Source organism: Rhamphochromis longiceps, linkage group LG7 (assembly GCF_057381845.1).
Source record: "Rhamphochromis longiceps isolate RC_006_pf linkage group LG7, R_longiceps_female_GT1.1, whole genome shotgun sequence".
Classification (NCBI taxonomy): domain Eukaryota; kingdom Metazoa; phylum Chordata; class Actinopteri; order Cichliformes; family Cichlidae; genus Rhamphochromis; species Rhamphochromis longiceps.
In genome coordinates this window covers 44,960,008-44,985,438 of record NC_140563.1, presented here as the reverse complement: position 1 = coordinate 44,985,438, position 25,431 = coordinate 44,960,008, and the positions used below count along the sequence as shown (strand labels likewise).

Below are 25,431 nucleotides of genomic sequence, written 5' to 3'. Positions count from 1 at the left end.
CTGTCCAGGGAGTAACCCCCCCTCCTCCTGTGACAGCTGAGAGAGGATCCCATTCAACTGCTACCCTGCATTGAATAAGCAGAAGGAAATAGATGGGTGGATGGCTGGAAAATGCAAATATGTTAATAAAAAAAAACAAAACATACCCAATGGACCCGCAAAAGGTCAAGTTAGGAAAAGCGAGAACAGCCAGAGGCTGCAGCACGGTGTGGGGCTCAATTTAATTTACCACTCACGCTAACTAAGCGATCACACCACAGTTCCACTACAAATCCAGATGCAAACTTAAACTACACCGCCCCAAGTGTGCACACCGAAGAAGAGTGTGGTACAATCACCAGCACAGTATCTTTCAATGCCAAAAGACATAAAACAATCTATGTATTAAAATTACAGGATAATTAAAACGCAACTGGATAACAATTAATGACAAGTCCGCATAGTCCAGGCACCTACATGTTTTGGAACGTCTTTAAAATGAGTCTTTCTTGGGGAAACACATCAATCTTGGAGGGCCGTGTTGAGTTTTTGTTTGGGCAACAAAAAAAGTGACTGTTACACCTGATGCATGGTCGCTTGTTGCCCAAGCACCTCCCACTAGCACACCCACTAAGGAATCCCATACACTACATTAATATAGCCAAAAGAAAAACTGTGGATTGCTCAGATGTAATGAATGGATCCACTGAAAATGAATGAACGCCGATGCCAGGCAAAAAGGAAATTGAATTAACTGCACTTCTCTCACTGAGGGATTCATCATGACGGAAACTGACTTAGGGCGATGAGATGGTCAACAAAGCTTCCTGTTTTTAAAGAAGAATTGCTTTTCAAATGTTTCCATTTAGAGCATTGTCCCGCTAAAGCCTGTACAAGTGCTTGCTTACAGAACACAGCTCCCAGAGCCTGCACAGATGAATGATGTAAATCCAGCAGCAGTTATGCCTCAGCAATTCTTCTGCTATAAATTTTTTGACTTTTTAGAGGAAAACAAGGCTGTCATTTCAGTTTTGTGACAGCTGGGACCCTGTTTACAGCTGGGACCCTGTTTACAGCTGGGACCCTGTTTACTAGAAGGTTTTAAAATTTCTGTACTTTTGGGTGACAGAAGGAGACATGTGGCCTGGTCAAAACACAGAGAGCTGCACTCTAAATGATCTTTAAATATAGTAAACATACCTTGTGTGCCACAGACTGCTCCCAAACACGAGGGGGCAAATAATACCTCTAAAACACTTAAGTTGGCTTTATTAAACGTTAGATCTTTAGCTGGGAAAACATTTTTAATTAATGATTTAATCACTGATTTTATGTTTTTAACAGAAACTTGGTTGGACCAAAGTAATAGTGGAGCTGTTCTCATTGAGACGACCCTTCCTAACTACAGTTTTATCAGTGAGGCCAGGGTGAGCAGGAGAGGAGGAGGGGTTGCTGTCTTATTTAATGAATCATTTCAATGTAAGCAGCTATCTCCTGGAAGTTTTCAGTCTTTTGAATATGTGGCTTTACAGCTGAAGGCCCCATCCAAAGTTCAATTCAATTCAATTCAATTTCTTTATTGTCCCACAAGGGGAAATTAGTTTAGCAGCAGGATATAAATAAACAGAACAATACTATAAAATAATAATGACAATAATAGTGATAGAAAGTCCAAGGACAGACCTGGAGTCTTTTAGTCTTCCTCACAGGTACGCTAAAACGGCGGCCGGAAGGCAACAACTCAAACTCACTGTGAAGTGAATGGTTCAAACAATTAATAATAGAATGAGCCTTTCTAAGCACATTTCTATTGTAAATGGCCAAAAGTCCATCTTGCCAGCGCCCTGAAATTTTGCTAGCAGTTTTTACCAGAAGCCCAACCAATTCTTATTCTTCACCGTCAGGTTACCAAACCAGGCAGCGATACAAAAGGACATCACAGATTCGATAAAACTTCTATAAAACAAAGACAACATCTCAGATGAGACATTAAAAGATCTCATTTTCCTTAAAAAGAACAATCTTTGTTGAACTTTTTTAGTAGTGGCATCAGCATGAGATTCAAAACACAGTTTATGGTCAAGTACCACACCTAGAAATTTATAACTCTCAACGATCCCAATATCAGCAGTTTTAATGATAGTGGGTGATGAGCTATAAAAGGACTTCCTAAAATCAGTAATCATGTCTTTAGTTTTTGACACATTAAGTCATAGGTGTCAAACTCTGGCCCGCGGGCCAAATTTGGCCCGCAGCCTAATTACATTTGGCCCGCGAAGCCATACCAAATTACTATTAGAGCTGGCCTACTGGTATTATACAGCTAATATATATATTGTTTAGTATTAAGCATTGCTTGTTTCATATTCAGTTTTCCAGCAAAAGTTATTTGAGTCCATAAGAAAAGATTCATTCTTAAATCTGGAGCAAGATTTTTTTTCAATAAATATTAACGTTAGCCCGCGACTTTGTTCCAGTTTTGAATTTTGGCCCACTGTGTATTTGAGTTTGACACCCCTGCATTAAGTGAAAGGAAGGACTCATCACACTAATTCACAAAATCATCTACAACCTGTCCATGGCCTGACTCGTCCCCCACTAGAAGACTGACGATCACTGTGTCGTCAGCAAACTTCAGGATGTGTCTGTTCGTGAAATTGCTGCGACACTCATTCGTGTACAGAATGGACAGAAGGGGAGAGAGGCAGCAACCCTGGGGTGATCCATAGAGGAGGTGAGCACATCAGAAAATACATGATTCACCCTCACGCATTGTGACCTATTAGTCAGAAAGTCTGTCACCCAGCCGACCAGACTAGTGTCAAGCTTGAAATGATTGTAAAGCCTGTCAGCAAGTAAGAAGGGTTGAATTGTATTGAATGAAAGTCAGCAAATAATAATCTTGCATGGGTGTGGGGGGCCTCAAGATGCTTATACAAGAGATGCAGGAGTGTGACAACAGCGTCCTCCACACCTCTCCCTGCTCTATAGGCGAACTGCAAGGGGTCAAGATGGTGTTCAACATGCATTAAAATCTCCTTCTTAATTATCTTCTCAAATGACTTCATCACTAAAGAAGTTAGAGCCACAGGCCTATAATCATTCAGCACCTTAGGAGAACTGCCCTTAGCAACAGGAACAATGACAGCATGTTTCCAAATCTTAGGTACTGTCTGTAGCTCTAAAGAAAGTGAGAAGATATGGTGAAAAATCCCACTCAGCTGATCAGTACCTGTCCACAGATGTTGTCAGGTCCAGACTCTTGCTTTTAGTGTGTCTAAAAAGATTAGCTAGCCCCCTCTCATCAATACAAATTGATGGGGGAGTGATAGTCTTTTCCCTCAGTGTGCTGGTCTGCCTAGAACAGTCAAAGTTCTCAAAACGAAGGTAAAAACTGTTAAGACTGTCTGCCAGATGTTTGTCAGCGGTAAACCCCTCTAAGGTAATATTACTTTTACCTTTCGTCTGTAGCCCTGCCATTGTTTTCATACCAAGCCAAGCTCCTTTGAGGTTGTTACTGCTGAGTTCTGTCTCAATCTTACTTCTATACCTCATCTTGGCAATCTTTATTGCAGCCCTCACCTCCTTCCTCAATATTCTCATAGTGGGAACGTCTCCCTCGTTAAAAGCAATTTTCCTTTTAAGAATCAGATCCTTAATATCTTTAGAGAGCCACGGTTTGTTATTAGGGAAAGTCTTAAATTCTCTGACTGGAATCACAGAGTCTTTGCTACACACCACATCAGTGAGTTCATCCAAATCAGAAGTGCTCTTTTGAAACAAGGACCAATCAGTGCAATCAAAACACCCCAGAAGGGCAACACAACTGTCTTTTGTCCAGACATTAGTCCGCTTCACACAGGCCTTCTCCCTCCTAATCACAGATCTGTAAGCAGGGAGGAGATGAATAACATTGTGATCCGAAGAACCTAGCGCAGGTCCGGCCACAGACTTATATGCCCCCTTAATTGGTCCATAACACAAATCCAGCGTTTTGTTATGCCTTGTAGGACAAGTTAGCCACGTCTCGGTAAGTGCCATCAGACAATCCTCCCTGTATTCCCGTAGATGAAGCACATTTCCTTGTAATTCATCCGTTTTGTTCCTAAGAGATTGGACATTGGCCAGAATCTTACATGCTGACCCACGCCGCCTTTCTTTCTGCGTTTTCTCAAGCGGCGGGGCTTTCCAAAATTAGTCTTTGACCGGGCAAATAAATCCTCACCAAGAATCACATCTGTCCGAGCATTAGAAGAGTCGTACATAGACAAACAGGACCACTGTAATCCAAGTAGTTCCTTGCATGTATAAGTGATTGTCAGTGAGAGTGAATTACTCCAGGTGAATATCGCCAACAATAAAACTAAGGTGTAGAAGATCTCCATCTCGGCAAAAAAAAAAACTTCATAAAAAGTTAAAACCACAGTTAAGAACAGAGTTAAAACAAAGTTAAAAACAAAAAGAACACCAGTAAACACCTGCTGCAGGTCGCCACAAGAGCAGCGCCCCTTTGTGTTGTGTTGTGTTCTTAATGTTTACAGGCCTCCCAAATACTGCACAGACTTTTTTTAATGATCTCAGTGAACTGTTGTCTGTGATCTGTGTTGATTTCGACTGTGTAATTATTGTTGGGGATTTTAACATCCATGTGGACAACCCTCAGGACAAAGGGACTAAAGACCTGAGTAACACTCTGGGCAACGTTGGGCTGACTCAGCATGTAACAGAGGCCACACATGATAGAGGACACACTCTTGACCTACTGATCTCCAAGGGCCTGAGCATTTTGAAGGTTACTATGTCTGATGTAGGCCTGTCTGACCATTACTGTGTTTTCTTTGAAAGTAAAATTTCAGCTCACACAAATATATCAACAGCAGTGATCACAAAACGGTGTATAACTGAATACATTAGTGAGATATTTAACCAGGTCTTCCCATTAACACCTGACCTGTCCAGAGGTTCAGTCAATGAGCTCGTCAATAGCTTCAATGCTAGCATGTTAAATGTAATGGACACTATTGCTCCCATTAAGGTGAAGGTTATCTCTGGAAGGAAAAAGTCTCCATGGAGAAACTCCACACTGGTGAAAAATGAAAAAAGAGAGTGTAGGAAAGCTGAGCGCAGATGGAGAAAAACAAACCTCCAGGTTCATTATGACATCATAAAGAGAAACTTCACAATTATAATTTACAACTGAAGAGTGCAAGGAGGTCCTACTTCTCTGACATCATCACCAAAAACAGTCATAATGCTCGGGTCTTAATTTCTACAGTTGACAGGCTAACAAACCCTCCTGTGTCAGTAGCAGCTTAATTTCATTCTACCATGGCCTGCAATGACTTCGCCAAATTCTTCACAGACAAAATCCAAAAGATTAGACAAGCAATTGGTACATAAACAGCATATTCAGGATATATACTGTGTCCACTGAAAAACTGTTTAAACACCATGAAACAGTTTCCCCCTATTAACAGCAAAGACCTGGAGGACATCTTAGGTCACTGAACTCCTCCTCTGCTGTTTAGATGTCCTGCCAACAAGTTTTTTCAAAAAGGTCTCAAAGACTTTGGAGTCAGACCTGTTACAGATCGTCAACTGTTCTTTAATATCAGGTGTGTTTCCAGAACCACTAAAAACTGTAATAATAAAGCTGTAATAAAACCTATACTGAAAAAGGACAATCTTGACATGACACAAATGAACAACTACAGGCCGATCTCAAATCTCCCATTTTTAAGTAAGATCATTGAAAAAGCAGTTTCTCAACAGCTCAATTACTTCTTAAAACAGAATAACTGCTATGATGCCTTCCAGTCAGGTTTTAGACAGAACCCCAGCACTGAAACCGCTCTGACCAAAGTGTTTAATGACATATGTCTGAATACAGACAGTGGAAAAATGTCAGTCTTGGTTTTGCTGGATCTCAGTGCAGCATTTGATACAGTTGACCACAACATATTACTCAAACGACTGGAGAACTGGACAGGTCTTTCAGGAACTGTACTAAACTGGTTCAAAACATACTTAGAAAACAGGAAATACTTTGTATCAATAGGCAACTTCACATCTGAGCAGACAAGTATCACATGTGGAGTTCCCCAAGGTTCCATCTTGGGACCCCTTCTGTTTAACATTTACATGCGCCCACTGGCACAGATTATAAAGAACAAAATTAACTATCATAGCTATGCAGATGACACACAAATATATATCACAATGTCACCAGGAGACCGAGGCCCTGTACAGGCTCTTGGTAAATGCATTGAGGAAATTAATGACTGGCTGTGCCACAATTTTCTCCAGCTAAACAAAAACAAAACTGAGGTAATAGTCTTTGGCGCCAAAGAAAAACGATTACAGGTCACCAGAGAACTTCAATCTATACACCTAAAAACCAGGCGAGAAATTTGGGTGTAGTGATGGATGCAGACCTAAACTTGGAAAAACACATTAAGACAATAACAAAATCAGCTTCCTATCACCTCAAGAATATATCAAGGATAAAAGATCTGATGTCTCAACAGGACCTGGAAAAACTAGTTCATGCATTCATCTTTAGTAGGCTTGATTACTGTAGCATCTTTACAAGTCTACCTAAAACATCAGTCAGACAACTACAGCTCATTCAGAACTCTGCTGCTCGAGTCCTCACTAAGACCAAAAAAGTTGACCACATCAGTCCAGCTCTGAGGTCTTTACACTGGCTGCCTGTCTGTCAGAGGATAGACTTTAAAGTTCTGATGCTGGTCTATAAAGCTCTGAATGGTTTAGGACCAAAACACATCAGTGACCTCCTGAACCTTCCAGATCCCTCAGGTCATCTGGATCCGTTTTTTTTATCAGTTCCCAGAGTCAGAACCAGACATGGAGAAGCTGCATTCAGCTTTTATGCTCCTTATATCTGGAACAAACTTCCAGAAAGCCTCAGATCAGCTGAAACACTCAGTTTATTTAAATCCAGGCTGAAGACTCACCTATTCTCAGCTGCATTTGAATAAAGCACCAAATCCACACTTTTAAGCTTAAATTTCAAAACGTACATTTTAACTACTGATTTTATCTACTGTTCTGATTTTATCTGTTTTGATTTTATATACTGTTTTGTTTGTTTGTTAATTAGTTTGTTTGTTTGTTTGTTTGTTTTAATCAATTTTAAATCATGCTTTTTATTTGTTTTTGTTTCTAATGTCTCTGTAAAGCACTTTGAATCACCTTGTTGTTGAATTGTGCTATATAAATAAACTTGCCTTGCCTTGCCTTTGTGTATGAGGCAGAAATTTGCTCCAAATTTCAGAGGAAGCCACATATGAAAGCATGAATCTTTGTAAAAGACATAAACAAGGCTAGCAAGACACAGTGTCTTGTGCCATTTCTCATTAAAAAAAAGAAAAAGAAAATAAATACATAAACTGTATATCACACTGCATATACACATAATAATGATATTACTGGCATAGACAGAAACCACCCACACATGCAGGGCCTTGGAGTAGGGGTATGTCACCAGGGTGCAGAGGAGGCTACCCCCCCCCCCCCCTGTCCCCTTCTGGCTGCCTCTGCCTCAATTTTATCCCACAACTTAGACATTCACATTACTCACACTCTCATTACACATACATATAGGATCTTGGGGGTGGGCACGATACACGGAGTCCAAAGTACCATCAGGGTGTACACCCCACCCCTGGCATCGTTGCCCACCTCTCAATTTTAAATACACGTAGACATTGAGGGCTAGCAGGAGGGACCATGCGCTTACCTGCTGCTCTCTGGCAGGTAGCTCCAAGCCCTCCTGGGTTTTAAATGCACCTTAGAACGCACATGCATCAACACTACAATGAGCGGGTGGAGGGAGGTTCGGAGTCTTCTCTCACCCCCGTTCTCTGCGACCTGCTGGAGCAGGGGGGCTAGGACTAGGAGGAGGAGTTGGCCGTCCGACTGCGGTCTGGAGTGTGGAGCCTTCCTGCTGCTGCGGAGTCGGGGCGGTCTGCCTCCCCCCACCGCAGGGAAAAGGGAAACACCACCTGGGTCTGGGTGCAGTTCCCCCCTCCAGGGGCGGGGGCACCTAGACCCGGTTTGTAGAGTACGCTTGGGGAGTGTGATCGTGTGTACAACGTCTCTTTATGTCTGTCTCCACGTTGGTTGAGTGTGGAGTAAGTGCATATGAGAGCATGAGGGTGGGAATGGATGTTTGTATCTGTGTGTGCCTGTATGTCTGTGTCTATATGTCAGGTTGGGTGTCAGACGCCACCTCTCTGGGGACACCTCAGGCCCTCCAAGGTTTGGAGGCCTATCTCCCCCTACCACCACTTCCCCTGCCAGTGGCGGACCCCCTCAGACATCGGTGCGTTGGTGGTTCTTTGTGTCCGGGGATGGGCGTCCAGGTACACACCGGCTCACTCCTTGGCGGCCGCTTATCGGGGCCTGGAGCCTGGGGCTCGCTCGGGCCACTTCGGAGGTGGGGTGCCCCCGGCCTCTCGGCCTGGGGCTCGGTCACTCAGGCGCAGCTGGCTGCTGGCGGAGCTCACGGGCGCGTCACTGCAACTCCCCCTGGCTTCTGCTCCGCGGCTGCTGAGTGAGCCCTCATCTGGGACTCTCCTCAGCTCTTTCCGGGACAGTGGCGCAGCTGCCCCTCTGTTGGTCTTCCTTGGTCTCTTGTGTTCTGGGGGCCTCTGGATGTCTGGAGTTTTGATCTCCTCCACACCTGCTTCACGCCCTGGAGGACGGGGCTGTGGCCCCCCCACACCCTCTAGCAGATTATTACATGAAGGAACCTTTTAAAAAAACAAAAAACAAGCGCGTCCATGCTCACAGGTGTACACACGGGTGATCACACCCACAAACTACACCCTTTTTGGCTCCTACCTCAAAGCACACTGTGTTCTGTTGATCTTATGTGCTGCACAATAATGTTTAACATTTAGTATTTACTGTCATATTCCCATATATCATTGTGATGTTGTTTATTCTATTACTCTTGTTCTCTTCTGCTTGCTTTCTTTTTTCTTTCTCAGCAGGTGATCCAGGTGATTGATATATGCATTTTTTTTCTCTGCCCGTTCTGTTGGTTTTTGTCTTTTGCCCTTCTCCCCCGTCCCTCTTCTCAGCTGTTTCTCTTTCCCTCTTTCTTTCTCCCCTTCTTTCCCCCAGTCAAGTCTGTCCCGTATTCAGTAAGTGAAAATAAAATAAACAATAAAAGGTGAATCAAATGGACCATTACGGCAAGGCTGGGATGGTCAGTTTGGTAAAGTAAATCCGTTGGGCATCTTTCTTTGCCTTTAGACAACAATTCTGATGGCAAAAGAGCCAAACGGGACAGGCCAAAAAAAAAAGAAAGAAAAAAAAAAAAAAAAGAAAATAAATACATAAACTGTATATCACACTGCATATACACATAATAATGATATTACTGGCATAGACAGAAAAAACAAAAATAAACTGAATTAGTTTGATCCCCAGATGCTAGAAGTCTATCTTTTCATGTCATTTTCGCAGATTTAGAGGTCTAGTACTGTAGGAAGGAATTTTTACCTGGTGTTGTAAGGACTCACAGGAAAGGGCGGGCCTGTGGCTGCAAAGTTCATAACATATGCAAATCATGTTTATTCTGTATAAGCAGAAGCATTTTTTTAAAGAAAAGATGAAAGTGCCCATTTAATGATGCAAAAATGTGTTGCTGTGATGTTGATGCAAATGAATCCCGTGCGAATCGATGAACCATCTGGTGTCAGGTCCCCCAACAAGGTTCCTTTATTATAAATAATATTAAAATATTTTCAAAAATGCTCAATATATCTCTCAGAGTGATTTCACAAAACAGATTACGATTAATTGTGTGACCTTTAGTGTTTTCCTGTAATCGTCTTGAACTTAACTTAGTAGAAGAGCTCTTGTCCCTTTAGCAGGAAGGAAATTACATATTTAGAGAGTGCAACTAATCGAATGTGCAGCTCATTAAATTTGAGTTCAAGTCTGCTGACAGATGTTTCCACAGGAACTTTGTTCAAACACTGTTATGGCTGATACATAAGCGGCAGTTAATTAAGGCTTCATTAGAGTATTGGATTTATCACTCATACACCTTTAAAAGTTGCACGTTTTGGGTTTCTTACACAGTCAGAAATAGTGGTACGGAAGGGGTACATTACTGTGCCCCAAGGTACAAAAATGACATTAATACAGTCTAAGGACAAATATTGGACCTCGGGGCAGGGGCGGAGCGGGGGGGTGGCTTACGGGGCTTAAGCCCGGGTTGTTTTGTCAGAAGCCCGGGGTATTTTGGAGTGTAATTTTTTCATAGTTAGATGCCTGGCTGACAACTGTATAAAACAAAAAGTACACACAATATTCGAAGCACATAGTGCACACTGTGGGAATTTACGACTGTGCGTGAATCCCCCCCTGATATTGGTATGATCCAAGCTCAGGCACTAAGCGACTGAGTGAGGGGGCGGGGCAGCTGCTGCCCGTGAGTGCGCTGTTGGAGAGACGGAGCCAGCCATACTAAGGAGAGCTTAAGTTTGACCAGGTACCAAAGCAAATCATTCGTACCGTACAAATAATGTAAATATGACGGTGCATCACGAAAGATTGATATGAAACTGATCACTTGACCAATATTACCTTACTTGCTCTTCAAGTGAATCAACAAATGGCGAAATGAAAAGCCGAACAAATGCTATTTTTTTTAGAGAGTCTTAGCTTACGTGTGTTTATTTCATATTTTCAGTTCTTACCCTCCCCGACTAAATCGGTTTCAGTTATGTACTGAAACATAAGAATGGACATTCGAGGGTTCTTTCAAAGAAAAACTCAGGTAAATGTTATTTTATATATTATGCTTTGTATGTTGTTCAGTATATTTCTATGCAAAACAAGAGGGATTTCAGTACACAGCAGGATATTCACATTTGTAACCAGATATTTACATACACTTTAGGGAGAAAACATAAAACATTTTTACTGTACAACATCAATTTAGAGTAAATTTTTGTTTTAGATAAATATTGAAATATATTTTGAATTAGTTAAATTTCAGAATAAAGAGAGACAGAGCTATTTTTATCACTTTCATCAAATTTAGGAGTACATGTACACTAAATTTATTGTTAATTAATAAGAAAACTCCAGACGATTCCATTCTGAGCTGAAGAAGCTTCTGATAGGTTAGTAGAGTCCATGTGAGTAAACTGGTGGCACAGCTGTGGATGCATATAAGGCAAAACACAGAGCCTGTTTCTTTGACATGGGAAAATCAAGAGATATCAACCAAAACACCAGGAAAAGAACTGTGGAGCTCCATAAATGTGGCTCAAGTTTGAATACAATTTGGTGCCATTTGCAATTAAGAAATACAGATAGTTTCTCTCTTTACTCTTAAAGTTAACAAATATGTTTTTATATTTATCAATCTAAAAAAATAAACATTTAGTCTGATTTGATGTTACAATTAAAAAAGTGTTTTTATCTGAAGAGTAAATATCTGGTTTCAACTGTATATTTGATGATTGTCAGCACAAAGAGGGAGAGAGAGGAGAACGAGGACAGAACAGATGAACAAGAGCAGGTGAGACACACATGTTAGTCAAATGGTTGTTTACCAAAAGTATCACCGTATCATAGGTCCTCATGTATCTCGTACCTAGTGTTTCTTTTTAGGTTTGTTATTTTTCAAATTCTGTATTTATTAAGTTATGCAGGCTTGTTTGCACAACAAGGCTAAATAATTATATAAACTTTTCTCAATCTAAATATTGTACTTTGGTAGAATTAAAAAATAAGTGTAGTGCAGGTCTATGATGATTTTTAGTGCTATCATCTAGTTCTGATTCTGGTTCTGTCTTGGTTAAGTCCTCAGTAGTCCTGATTTTGAACTGTTGTAGTCCTGTTTTAATTCTGGATCAGTTCTGGGTCTGGTTGAATTGGGGTTTAGTCCTCGTGTCTTGATACAGCCCTGACCTTGTTCTGCCTTGCTGCTTAATTAAAAAACTAGTTTAAGGTGTCCTGCACATGTGATATATATTTTTCCCTATATGAAGTCATTCTTTTTTGAACAGAGCCTATTAATCTTTCAGTCATTTCTACACACCCCCCCCCCCCCCCCCCCCCCCCCCAAAAAAAAAAAAAAAAAAAAAATCCCACATGCATACTACTCTTTGGGCTAAGCCCCGGGTGTTTCAAATGTCTGGCTCCGCCTCTGCCTCGGGGTAACTATCTGTACCTTTTTTAGCGTCTGAAAGGTACATACATGTTCCTTAATTGTGAAAAGTACTTATTTGTACCAATTCTTTCAAAAGATAAAGTACAGGTTGATTAAGCTCTTTTTGATTAGAGGTTTTTTGTTTTTTATTCTTTTTGACAGTAATTTATTTGCAACTGTATTGATATAAGCATATATTTTAGTGTTTTTATTTTTTATTATTTTCATTGCTGTTGTTGTTTTTGTATTCCCTGAACCCCTCCCCCCCCCCCTTATTTTTAAGCTGCTTTAAGAACAATGAATTTATTTGAAAGAAAAAAAAGTAAAAATGCATTTAAAAATTTTTTTAAGAGAGTGTTTTTTTTAAAGTATAACTATTTGGATGAATTGCAAAAAAGCACCCTTATTGAACTCGGAGTGCGAGTTGAGCCCATCCTCACAACATCAAACAAAAAGTAGAAGAAGAAACTCAACGAATAGCTGGTGGATTCTAGAATTTTCTGTAAATGCAGCAGGTGCCATTTTGTTTTATCAACGGAGGGAGATGGATTATGAACTTGCAAGTCCTGGTGTGCTCTGTTCACTTTCAACCGAGGAACTCTTAACAAAAATACAAGAGTGGGGCTTAGATGTCACCGAAGCTGAAGCTCAGCATTTCAGAGGTAAGTTTTATTTAAAGAAAAATGTAGCGTAATTACTAATTATTGGTTTAGCCTAGCTTAACGTATATTAGCAATTTAGCTAGTTTCGGCACTCTCTTAGCTCAAATTATGTCTTTTTACAAACGTTTTTACAAACGTTTCATGTGTAAAGTTGAGGTCACAGTTCTGAAAAATGAAAAATGTGTACACATAGTATTTGTATAAGTTTGAACTTATATATGTGGTTCGGCCACAGTCTATGGGTTCGGTAACCCCTGCGCAGCGGAATGGCGCGAAATTTGATTCCCTGGTAGCTGAATGCAGTTTACCGTTAGTGTATTAATGGTAGAGCTGGGCGATATGAGATTTTTTCATATCACGATATGTTTTTTTCATTTCAGGCGATAACGATATCTATCACGATATAAGCCAAATAACTATATTTGTAAGATTTAAATGTGCCGTTGCTCACAAGTAAAATGTGAAATAATCAGCAGCTTGTTTTTATTTAAATATTTATTTCCCATAATAAGTTCAACAGGGTAGATGTACTTAAGGAACATGAGACTTTTTCAGATAAATAAAGGCAAATATTGCAAACTACACAAAAGGCAGCCGCTAAAGCGTTTAAGTTTCAAAATAGAACAAATGAAACAGACTAAATTGTCAATTCCACTTAGAAACAAAATATTAATTCTAAAAATAAATCTTAGTTTGTTTTACAGAAGAACAGACAAAACTGACTAACTTTTGTCAATATCAAATAAACTGAGAACTAAAAGGAAATTCTCAATCTCTCCTTGTTGTATAGCTGAGCTTTTCAAACAGTTTTAACAGTTACTTTAGTCTGACAAAAGCCGAATGACGAATTAGCGCTTCCAGTCAGAGACTGAGGCTACGTCCACACGTACACGGGTATTTTTGAAAACGGAGATTTTCCGTTTTCGTTTTAAAAAATAATCCCGTCCACACATAAAGGCAGAAATAAAGGAAAACGCTGCTATGAACATGCCAAAGCAGCAGGTGGCGCTAGATTCCTAACCGTGCAGAAATATTGGCCAATCAGAAGTCTAGAAGCCTCGGTGGGAAAAAGTAAACAAAGCTGGGGCATAGAAGCAGAACCGAGTCGTATGTGTGGAGGGACAGTAACTGTGTGTATATGTAAGCATTTAAACACTGCAGAGAGTAGAATTAACAGTATTGTAGAAATTCATTTCACCGAAACAATAACGTGGCGCACAGTGTGACGCATGCACCAGTTCATTGTATTTCCAGACTTGCTTTCGGCACAATTTACAGTGCACGCTACTCTGTTTTTTGTCAGACTTGAAATAGCCGAAATACCTTCACACTACGGAACTTCTATGGCTCTTCCGTTCGACAATCTCTTCGGCGTTGGAACCATCATCTGTTTTCTCTTCGGTCACGCTCGGTTGATTTTTCTAGTCGGCACACTCATTTCCTCCATTACCCGCTGGCTGCTTCCCAAACAAACACATGTGCTTGGCACTTGTGCTGTACGTTACAAGTCACGCGACGTGACGCTGCGGCTGTGATTGGTTCGGCTCTGCGCTACTTAATTTGGATTGGCTGATCTTTTTTTTCTTTTTTTTTAAGAGGACAAGAGCGGCGAGGTCTATCGCGATAGCTTAATTTCTCTATCGAGTAAAAGTTATATCGCGATACATATCGTTATCGTTCTATCGCCCAGCTCTAATTAATGGTTTAATAAAATCACGTTTTTACATCCATTCCAAGGCCATCAACACACATGGGCGGCTGAATATAACGTCTAAAGGAAATATCTTAACACCGCACTTGTTTAAAATATAACAAGGGTGTCGCAGCTGGGGTTTGATAGTCGCGTTTTAAGCAATGTGGGAACTTTTTCAGCATGTAATCTGAGCTTGTAATACGGTCCTGCGGGTGTTATCGCTATAAGTAATCGGTCTGAAAGAACAGACGGCAGAAACTGTCGGAAATCTGGAGAAAGGAGTCACCTTAGTAGTGAATATTAACAAATTACAGCATTCTAGTCTTTTTTTTTCTTCCAAACTTGAAAGGGCACAAAAGCATGCTCAGACTCTGCTCTCCTGTGTCCAGTAGTCCCAAACAAACATCTAAATTTAAAAATGAAAACTTTGCATATCAAGAGGATTCACTCTAAAGATTTGCTTTATTTTATTTAATTTACTGATTTTTTTAAATGAATATTTCTTTGAACTGAAAGAAGTTGTACAAAAGGTTTTAATGTGTGTGATATACGGTTTTTACCCATGTAAAAATGTGGTGATAAATATTCTTACATGGAATTTAGAGTTTGTACTACCATTTATCTTGCAGACAATGAGGTTGATGGTGACACAGTTGACTGCGGTCTTACTGAGACTATGGTTGCATACCTTTTCCAAGGATCCTTCAAAAAGCAGGTTAAATTCAACCAATTTGTGTCAAGGATGAAGGAATCTTCAGTGACGCTGACTCTACAGACTGTCTCTCCAGAAGACTGGCAACCATCTACTTCGTCAACTTCAATAAGGTATTTTCTTATTTATAATGAAGTTAGTATGTCTGAAACATACATGTTGGCCGTTATGCACTTTTAGGATTTAGTTAATATGATCATTGTTTCTACCATATGTATTGTTACTGTAGTGTTTTATACTTCAATTCATGCAATAAAAACAAACGCTTAACTGTTTTCACAGCAATGAAAATACTTTGAGACTACCAGCCTCTTTTGAAATTCCAAGATTTCCCAAAAATCTCCAACTAAAACTGGACAACAAAGAACCGTGCCATAAAAATCCAAGGGACAGACACACAATAATCAGAGTTCTATATGAAGCTGTGGCACAGTATACTATGTAAGTTAATCAGGGTAATGTTAGCTTGTTGCTTTAGAAAAAGCTGAATCTGTCATATTGAAAATAAACGCTACATTACTAAGAAACAATAACTGACACTTGATAAAGTTTGTTTGTCAGCAGTTGCTCTAACACTTATGTTTCTTCTGATATTACAGGTATCCCACAAATTCTGAATATGTGCAAGCTGTGAAGACGCTGGTAATGAAGTATCCTTTCCTCAAGGATCGTGAGGGAAATGGTTATGTAAGTTAAATTTAAAATTTGCATAAGGTTCCTTCAAGATTACAAAGTAAAAGTGAAGCTTTTTTCAATCTTGTTTTGTTAGTAAGACAATCTGTAGCCTCTCAGTAGGTTTGTATGAAGTATGTTTACTGATTCTTTGTTGGGTGTATTTTGTGTAGATTGTTTTTACAGTAACTTATGTTTCTGTTCAACAAGCACACATGGCATATGTCTTTGAGACGTAAATTCAAATCAGAGCGGGCACCACTAGTCGACAGTGAGGCAGTGAGGCGTTGTAAGGAGAAGTTTGGTTCTACGAGGAGAGGGCAGCCTAATAAATGTCAATGAACAAGTCAGAGAAATGTTTGTCAGGTTGGTGTGAGGGACATCTTGAGCTATAAAATGTTCTTGCCTCTGTTATTACATCTAAAACTAAGGATTAGGGATGCAACTGTACCCCTTTTTTTTCAAACCGAAACAATACCAATACTTGGATTAGAGCACTTGCTAATACAAAGTACCAATGCTAATACTTCTACCTCACAAAATATTATTAATTAGAAGGCGCTAAAAGAGGGTGAACTAGATTAAAAAAAAAAAAAAAAAATTTAAATATGACTCCAAAACTAAAATTTCAAGTTAACAATTAAGATTTTATGTGAAATTATTTCAGAGTTTCCATATTTTAAATATTGGTTCATGGTATCGGTTAACTTTAACCGATACGAGTTCTTTGTGATGCACAGATCGTGTCAGCTCTAATTGTATATTTAGTCTTATGTTGGGTTTCTAATCTGTTTTGACTTTCTCTTCTCACTCTTGCTTTCTTTCAAGGGACCATGCGTCCAAGGAGAGGATTTATTATCCATAGACGCCCACTTAAAGGTCTTACAGTGCCAATATCAGAAGATGCAACCAGATACCATGGTGGTTCATAACCGTGTGCAGCAAACGTTTGCTTGGCGGCAGAAAGAAATTGCAAATGGTATGCCTGTGGAGGATGTGTTGAAGAAGTACCCCTTCTTAGGGATGCCTACTGGTGTAAGTCAGAAAGCTGAATTGAACTTGGAAATAGCTGTCACATTTAACATGTTTATAGTAGTAAATTTTATTTGCCCTTGACCTTGTTTTCTTCATCTGTCCCTCTTTCCTTTTTTTGTATGTTCATGTAACTTCTTACAGTATTGTTGTTAAATTCTATAAAAAAAATAATTATGCAGCACCATACATAATTAATATCAACTTTAGATTATTTCATTTTCATACACTGTTATTTTGTACTGAAAATGAATTTTTTACTTGTAGCTGTGCAACGAACTCGGGTGGATCCAACCAACAACGGGTAATGTAAGCCAGCGATTTCGTGAAGGGCTCTCATGTGTTGCAGCAAAGGTGATTGACCTTACACAAGGGAAAACCCCACTCTACCAGCTCTACCTTGATGCAAGAGAGGAGGCTCTCACTGATGACCTACCGGGTATTTGCTTTTTTTTTTTTTTTTTTTAACTTCAAGGCTTCCATTTTATATAATTTTTATAGGTAACTGGAAATGCCAGATAAAATGCATGGGTGATCTTGTGTTTTGTTGTTTTTTGGCAGATCTTGACACAAGGGCTGCACTTTTATTCCTGCCATACGTCTTCAAGGAGAAACTGGATCTCTTTGTCATACTTGGAGAGGTGTGTGTATTAAAATATTTAGTCTATATAAAAGGAAAACAAATGTATCTTTTGTTAAGAGACTAATATATTGCTTTCCTCTACCTTCTTTTTTGACTTCAAAGGTTCATCCTAAAACCCCCTATCCAACTGTTCAGCTACTTCATGAAGACTGGAAACCAGTGTTCTCCAGAAGCGCTCCAAACATTGTGAAGTTGGATGGCAGTGAAGTGTGCAGACGCTCGTGTATTTTTGAAGGAATCATCTCTTCTTTCTGCTTGTATTTTGTCTTCAACCTTGCTTATCCAAAACATCTGAAGAACACCCTGATTTTTCTCCAAAAGTACATTGTGAAAATAGATGAGGGTGAGGACCGGCCTCTGCCAATCACAGTCACCAGACAAATAAATCTTCTGTATTGACCACCATGCCTCAGCCATATCAGTGCTCCAAATGTGGCAGAAGAACCTTTAGTTTGACAAAGCTTATGCAGCACATAGGACTTATTCATTCCCATGATGCCAATTTTGATATAACCTGTGGACTCAGTGACTGCTGTTCTTCCTTCAAAAAATATGAATCTTTCAGACGACATGTGTATAGGAAACACAGAGAACAGGTGTTGTGTTAATATTGACACAATGTGGGTCTTTTGTGGAAAAATTCTCATTCCTCTGTTATATGACAACCATTTTCATTCATACAGTGTTAGAGTTGATAGTGAATGGACGTTGCTAAAACCTGGACAGGAAATTGATGTTGCAGCTTATGACACATACTCTGTTGATAACAGTTTGTATGTAACAGTTAAGCAATGTATTTAAGAAGGTAATAAATGTGACAAGTATTTTTGACTTTGTATCTTCAATTTTTCAAATCTTGAGAGGAAAAATATAGGAAGTCTGTGTGTAGATACTGAACCTTTAGAAAGACATTTTTGTACTCCTTTTAAGGGTTCTTTTTTGTACTTTATACTAAGGGTACAATTTTGCCCTTTAAAGTACAGGTTTGACGTGTAAAAGGTACAAATTACAAGGGTACAATCAGTACCCACAGTTTAGGGTACAGAACGGTACCTTAGAGGGTACCACCCCAGTGACAAGCCATTGTACCCCTATAGGTACATTTCTGTACTTTAATTTCTGAGTGTGTAGTTTTGAAAAGTCTCTTTTGCTGGAGTCAGTCCAACCACATGATTACTTTTTTCTTCATTTGAAAAAAGCTCCAATGGAGCATTTAAGCCCTGACTTTCTTGGAAACAGCTGCAGAGCTGAATCCAAATTTTATTAAAGCAGCTATAATCAATATTTTTATATAGCAAGAGACCCACTCAGTGTTGTCAGTGACAAACCGACAGACCATCATTATCTGAGTCTGCTGCTCCCTCCTGCAACGAACTTTCACAATTCAGCTCATTGTTCAGATGTCTGGCCCACAACTTTACTGTAATGGTCTCCCACCAGCGATACAGTGCATCGTTTACAGCCTCTGCTTTTCTAAACACACAGAACATAAAGCACCTAAAGGGCAAGACATTTTCTCTCAGGAATTATAGACTGCAAGCAGTGTTCACACAATTTGGAAACACAAAAGGGACAAAACAATGCCAATGCATTTATTTTGACCTCAAGTGACTATAATGAGGTTGCAGTTTGTAATCCTACACCTACGCGGCCGAAATTAGTTGTTACAGGTTTATTAAGAAATTATAAACATTAATAAATTAGTATTGCTTGCGTGTTGTTAATGTTAACTTAGGTTTTAGCTGCAAGTTTTGTTGCTTAAATGTAGGAAAGTTGTGACTCACCGGCAGCCCATGGATGGGCTTTCCTTGCAGCTTCAGTCAAAGATTGAATGGCCCTCCAGCAGCTCCTGTAATGTTCAACTTTGCAAAATGAGCATCCTGCAAAGCTTCTGCATCCTCCTTCTCTTGGCTCACAGAAAGTCCTCCTGTCCCTGTTCCTACACTTTTCCTGCAGGTCTTGGTACCTTGTGCGTTTTCTTCTCAAGGTATTGTTTGAAATACTCTTTCCAAGGCACCGTGAGTTCCATTGTGATCAAATGTTTTGAAACTTCAGAGGTAATTATCAAGTATGGTCTGACTGAAGTTTTAACAGTGAGCTCTGGGAACTGCTTTTCACGATATACTTCCAACTGCCAGTCCAAGGCTGTGTGAAATGGCCTATATTTGTTTGTTGGTTTCTCTGAGGCTTTGACAGTTGATATTGTCTTCTTTGAATCATGATGCTGTTTGCTGCTATTAATAGATAAGTCTAGCCACTGCCATAAGAACCTGGTCATGGCGCCACAGTGGCTGTCTGCCAACGTAGACATTGTCAAGCCCACCTGATGAAGTTCAAACTGAGCATCAAAATGGGGAAACAATTTAAGTGACTTTGAATGCTGTTGGTACCACACAGGTTTACGTTCAGTATTTCACAGCATTTCAGAAACTCTGGGAGAAAATACCTTGTTGATGCCAGATGTCAGATTAGAGTGACCAAATCAATTCAAGTCAGATTTATTTAATGATCCCCAAATTACAATAGCAGTCATCTCAAGGTTCTTTATATTGCAATTAGGGCTGGGCCATATTATAACGTTCACGGTAATACCGGTATAATGTTAGGCAACGATAGGAAAATGAAATATCGGGATGAGTAAAACGCGCATGCGCAGTGCCTTTGTTTTCGTACGCACATGGCCGATTGTTGAGTGAAACAGATGAACCAGAATTGGTTTGTAAAAATGGTGCAACTTCAGTGATGTGGAACTGCTTTGGTGTTTGTCCGTCAGATACACGACAAAGCACATTTTTTTGCAGAACATGCAAGCGGCCGTCGGACTAAGATGCCCTTAAATCTGGGAGTAATCTGGGTCCTAAACTCCGTATTCTTCAGGTCAAACGAACACTGCAGCATCACTGAGACTTAAAAACTGTCTAAATTCTTTCATCTTTAATAAAACGATCAGCATTGCTGCTTTACCAGGTGTAACTATGAAGTTTAACTTCCAGGCATCCATGAAAACAAAATGTATTACATTTAACGGAGTTAGAAGTTAGCAGGAAGCTAGCGGAAGTTAGCTCGCTAGTTTCGCTAGTTACCCAAGCATGCTATTGCATGTTCTGACTGAGAGAGTTCTGAAAAAAATCAAACGTACAGCTCTGCTATCACTTCCAACATAAATGAAGACAGGAAACTAAACAGCATTGACGTTTGTAGGGTTACTGAAGTTGGGCTAGCTGGTATATAATGATGTGCTACGTGATCGCTAGCGGCACAGCTATGTTAGCATAACATAAACAGTGAAGCTGGAGGACGAACACTAACACTTTTCCACTTATAAAAGTTAACGTGAAGGTTCCTCATGGTTAGAGACAAATGCAATCGCATGGCAGGGTGCTGTAAACGGACCAAACTTCAGTCAGGAGAACAACTGAGATAATCCATCCACAATAGAAGGTTAGTCATTAATATACTGCAACAACATGGGAATAGAGCAGCTGCCAGAGAATTCAACATTAATGAATCAATGGTACAGAAGTGGAGGAAGCAAGAAGAATGAGTTTAATAAAGTTTGATTTATCTGACTGCTTTGTTTCGCTTAATGTGCCTTATAATCCCGTGCATTTTATGGTCCGAAAAATGCGTACTGCACACTGCAGTTTAATGTTGCAAAGCACCTCTTTTTAACTTCAGTGGATATTATACATGGTTATGCTCAGGATATGTCATCCCATTTCTACTGGAAATGCCTTTTGGTTAAACTTTCAGCAAGGAATTTGCATTTGCACTGTTACATTTTTATAAAGCTTTAATGTACATAAAAACCAGCTTCTTGTTTAAGTGAAAATAAATGATAGGTTGTCTTTTTGCGCTAGTAATGTTGTGGAGTTGTATTTTGTCTCGCATCAATTATATCGTCAGTTATATCGTTATCGCAAATTTTCAAATATATATCGTGATAAATATTTTTGGCCATATCGCCCTGCTCTAATTGCAATGTAACACTCTACAATAATATGGACACTAACCCCAACAATCAGACAACCCCATATGACCAATCCCTTGGTGAAAGTGGGAAGGAAAACAGGAAGAATCTGGAAACTCACCAGCCACTCTATTAGGGACTCTTTAGCACTGTCAAACCCAGTGCTAAAGAGTCCTAATAGAGTGGCTGGTGAGTTTCCAGATTGTTGGATTTTGAACATACCTGCATGTGTGATGAGGTTTATATAGAGACATTTAAAATGTGTGTTTTATTTTATTTTATACAAATGAAAAAGAAACAGCCCTTAAAGAATCATAATCTATATATTTTCTAAAGTATCTCTCTACAATGTGTGACTGCAAAATGAGAAAAAGAGACCTATAGAAACATTTTAAAAGGAATTTAAAATATAAGTACAAGGGGACATATGTACTTCAGAAGAACTGAGAACAAGTGTGAAACTCACAGGAGGAAAACTAAGGGCTTTGCTGACACCCAGCTCACGTCGGTTCTGATGTGAAGTGACTCATATGATTGCTGAGGTCATCATCATTGATCTTACAGAAGGTGAAGTATCACAGCACTCGTGACTTGTTATGTTCTCAGTTGATGGGGTCTCAAAACACCTTTATCTGACTCATAAGACGCACAGACTCTGTGTTCACTTCATCAGGATAAAAATCACTTCAAATGCTGCATCACACCCTGATGTAAACAACCCGCACAGTTTGTGAGGGACATGTGGAAGAATACTGGTGTAGTAAAGAAGAAAATATTAAATGAGAGGTTTATTTCTTTTATTTGAAGGATTTTATCACCACATTTTCTTTCTTTGCCTTCCATGGAATCTGCTCAATGTTAAAGGGGCGATGCACTTTTTTAAGACATGATCGTACTGTGGCTCTTGAAGGAGCTCTCATAGCTTCGACAAAATAACCATAATGATCTCTTCAGGGTAGCTCAGCTTCAGCTGGTGACTTAAAGCAACGGTGATCAATAATTTCATTCTGACAATGGAGCACATGCCTACTTGGATGAGAAAGGGTTCACTCAAAGTGATTTTTCATCCCTCTCATCAAACTTATGCCTTTTTGGCAATAGGAGGCAGCTGTTTGAGGTTTTAAAAAGGGGGGGAGAGAAAAGGGTTTAAAAAGCCGTTTCTTGCCCATCACCAAATGACAGATAAACGACAGCTGGTGAATGTAGAATAATCATAGCAGGGGCTTAAATCACAGCAGCAGCAGCTAGCTGCGGCACCACTGGCTCCCTCCAGAAGCCAGAGCATTACAGAGGCGAGTGCTGCTGTTTTGGGGTGACGCCTCAACCTAATGTAGCTGTTTGGCACCGCCAGGGGTTGATGCCACTTCTTACCATAGTTGTTGCTGCTTAATTTTGTAGACTATATCTAAATTATATTAATTTTTACCATCTGTGGCATGGAAAGCTTTTTGTATGGACCCTTAGACTGCTACAGTACTCCAGTCTTCTCTCTGCCCTTTCAAAATAGGCAGCATTATCTTTGAATTTTCTCTGAAACCATTAATTTTTATGAACATACTGATTAATAGGACTGTAAAATACCATACAGTACTGTATGATTTAGTCATTGTGCCTCCCAGCAACAGATGTGTTCAACTAATTAGCAAGTATAATAAATGTGAAATGCCTAATAAACATCTGGTTTTCAACTCAATTAATGCCAGAAAGTATCATATTAAGTGAAACATGTAAAGATCATAATTAATATACAACTTCCTTACTTACTATCAAAACACAGTTTTTAGGGAGGCTAATGATGCAAAACCTACTCATGGCTGCAGTTCTAGGACTTGTATAATAAATAATGATGCAGAGTAAAACATTAATCTGTGCTTTAACTTGTCCAAATAAAGGACCACAAGTCGCTCTAAGTTTCAGCTGGTCCCGCAGAGACATGGGTGCTGTGTTGATGATATTTTAGTTCCTTCCAGGACCAGAGTTGAACATTATTGTTCTCATTGTTAGAGCAGTATTTGCAATTAGGCAACATTAAACCATTTTGAATTCTGGATAGACATGGGAACACAAAGTTAATGAAAATTAAAGTGAACACAGATTTATAACATTGAGAGAAACTAAATTAAAGCCTTTAATTATGCTATAATTTTAAAAAAAAAAAAGAAAGAAAAGTTTTTTGGCGATGATTTTTAGCACTCATTAAAAAATCCCAACAAATGTTCCTGCTTCTGATTAAAAAGGCTCATATTAAAGATTTTGTGTCCAAATATGCAGAAGATAAGTAGCCAGTTGGTTATTAGGTACACGTGTTGAAGTCATCCCATCACATTTCAGCAGCTCAGTGCATTTAGGCATGTAGACGTCATCAAGACCACCTGCTAAAGTTCAAACTGAGCATCAGAATGGGAAAGGTGATAAGTTGTTTTTGTCAAATGGATTGCTGATGTACTGGGATTTCCACGCCACTGTTTGTATCATGGATGTAAAGATACATTTTTAAGACAGTTTGGGCCATAAATCAAAAATGCTGAATGTGAGAGACCTCCATATTTAGTCAGAATGTTAGCATGTAGTTGTACAAATATCAGATTATTGCCTGATACAAAATAGATCCAATATAGAGTTCAAGCCTATCCCCACTGTCATAGGATGAAAGGAGGGTTACATTATGGACAGGTCACCAGTCTATTGCAGTGCAAAATCAAACCCATGAGCCTGAAATCCAATTTAAGGCCAAGACCATAAGCAGCACGACAGAAAGTATAGAACAAAAGGATATGACATACGCAACAAAGCAAAGCAGGAATATGTCTGTGTAGGTTCTCAGTCATCCAGGTCATGGTAATCTAAGGAGCTTGGAAAGAAACTGGATGACTGGATTTAAGTTTCTTGAGGATGTTTCACCTCTCATCTGAGACGCTTCTTCAGTTCTAAGACCAATGGTGGAGAGTCAGGTGTATTTAAGTGGGAGTTAAGAGGGTTGTTGACCCACCATTGATCATGTGCCTTATCACATGAGCCAAGGTGTGAAAAAGGGTGTGGGTCATTAGTCATCAGTAAACAAACAAAAGACAGTGAAGCACAAAGGGCACAAGTACATGAACGTGACATTAACCCTTGCAGATTTGCAACAGTTAAGAACTAACAACATGATTACCCCACATACATATTTTATGAGTTGTTTTTTTTTACTCAGAAGTACCACTGCAGGACTTGGTTGTGCATTAGCAACAAAAACTTAATTTGAGCCTGAGTGTGTTAAGAGCGCAGACAGCGAGGCCCCAACGAGGCTGTAATAACAAAATGAATAGAAACCAGAAATCAATTTCACAAGAACAAAGACTCAGAATCACAAAAAATAAAACTAGCACTACAGTGGCAAGTAAATCAAAATACGAATGAGAACTGAACCAAAGAACTGAAGCGTAACATGACTGGAATAATAATGAAATCAAAGCAGGAATCCAAGACGTCAATCCAAATAATACCCTGGGAATTTTTTTAACAAGCAGATTGAATCTTTTATCTTTATCTTTATATATTTACTATTTAATTAACAGGGAACACACATAGTTGGTTTTCTTAAGTGGTGTTATACAGCACAAGTCTACAATCCAAGGATCCGAGGCTTAAAAGAAAAATAAGGAGAAAATTGTAGCTACTTGGCTGTCTGTGCGTTTGACTTTCTGGATAACACAGAGAGATCATTGTGACGGGTATCTGAAGCTTTCAGTAAAAACAACGAACAACAAAACACAAAAATCAGTGTAGGACAAAAGAACGTGTATGCAAATGTATAATGGCTTTCATGTGCCTTAGATTTGGTGCAGTCTCTAAAAAGATCTGTGTGGATTTGTCGGATTTTGAAC

At 39.5% G+C, this 25,431-nt stretch overlaps 1 protein-coding gene and 1 pseudogene across 1 annotated transcript; both read left to right on the top strand.

The window, feature by feature from the left end:
• Positions 1 to 2,885: 2,885 nt before the first annotated feature.
• LOC146666024 (uncharacterized) lies at positions 2,886 to 9,483 on the top strand (annotated as a pseudogene).
• Positions 9,484 to 12,563: 3,080 nt separating this feature from the next.
• Positions 12,564 to 18,051, top strand: LOC146666023 (sterile alpha motif domain-containing protein 3-like). Its single transcript, XM_085411265.1, has 8 exons — positions 12,564 to 12,843; positions 15,166 to 15,361; positions 15,531 to 15,689; positions 15,848 to 15,935; positions 16,749 to 16,955; positions 17,220 to 17,391; positions 17,514 to 17,593; positions 17,698 to 18,051. Exons 1-8 carry the CDS (start codon positions 12,564 to 12,566, stop codon positions 17,992 to 17,994), a joined length of 1,479 nt encoding a protein of 492 aa, XP_085267391.1. The 3' UTR covers positions 17,995 to 18,051.
• The last annotated feature ends 7,380 nt before the right edge of the window (positions 18,052 to 25,431 follow it).

Coding starts and splice junctions, on each gene's coding strand:
- LOC146666023 (XM_085411265.1), top strand. CDS start 12,564: ATGAATTGCAAAAAAGCACCCTTATTGAACTCGGAGTGCGAGTTGAGC. Junction 12,844..15,165: donor TGAAGCTCAGCATTTCAGAG/GTAAGTTTTATT, acceptor TTTATCTTGCAG/ACAATGAGGTTGATGGTGAC. Junction 15,690..15,847: donor GCTGTGGCACAGTATACTAT/GTAAGTTAATCA, acceptor CTGATATTACAG/GTATCCCACAAATTCTGAAT.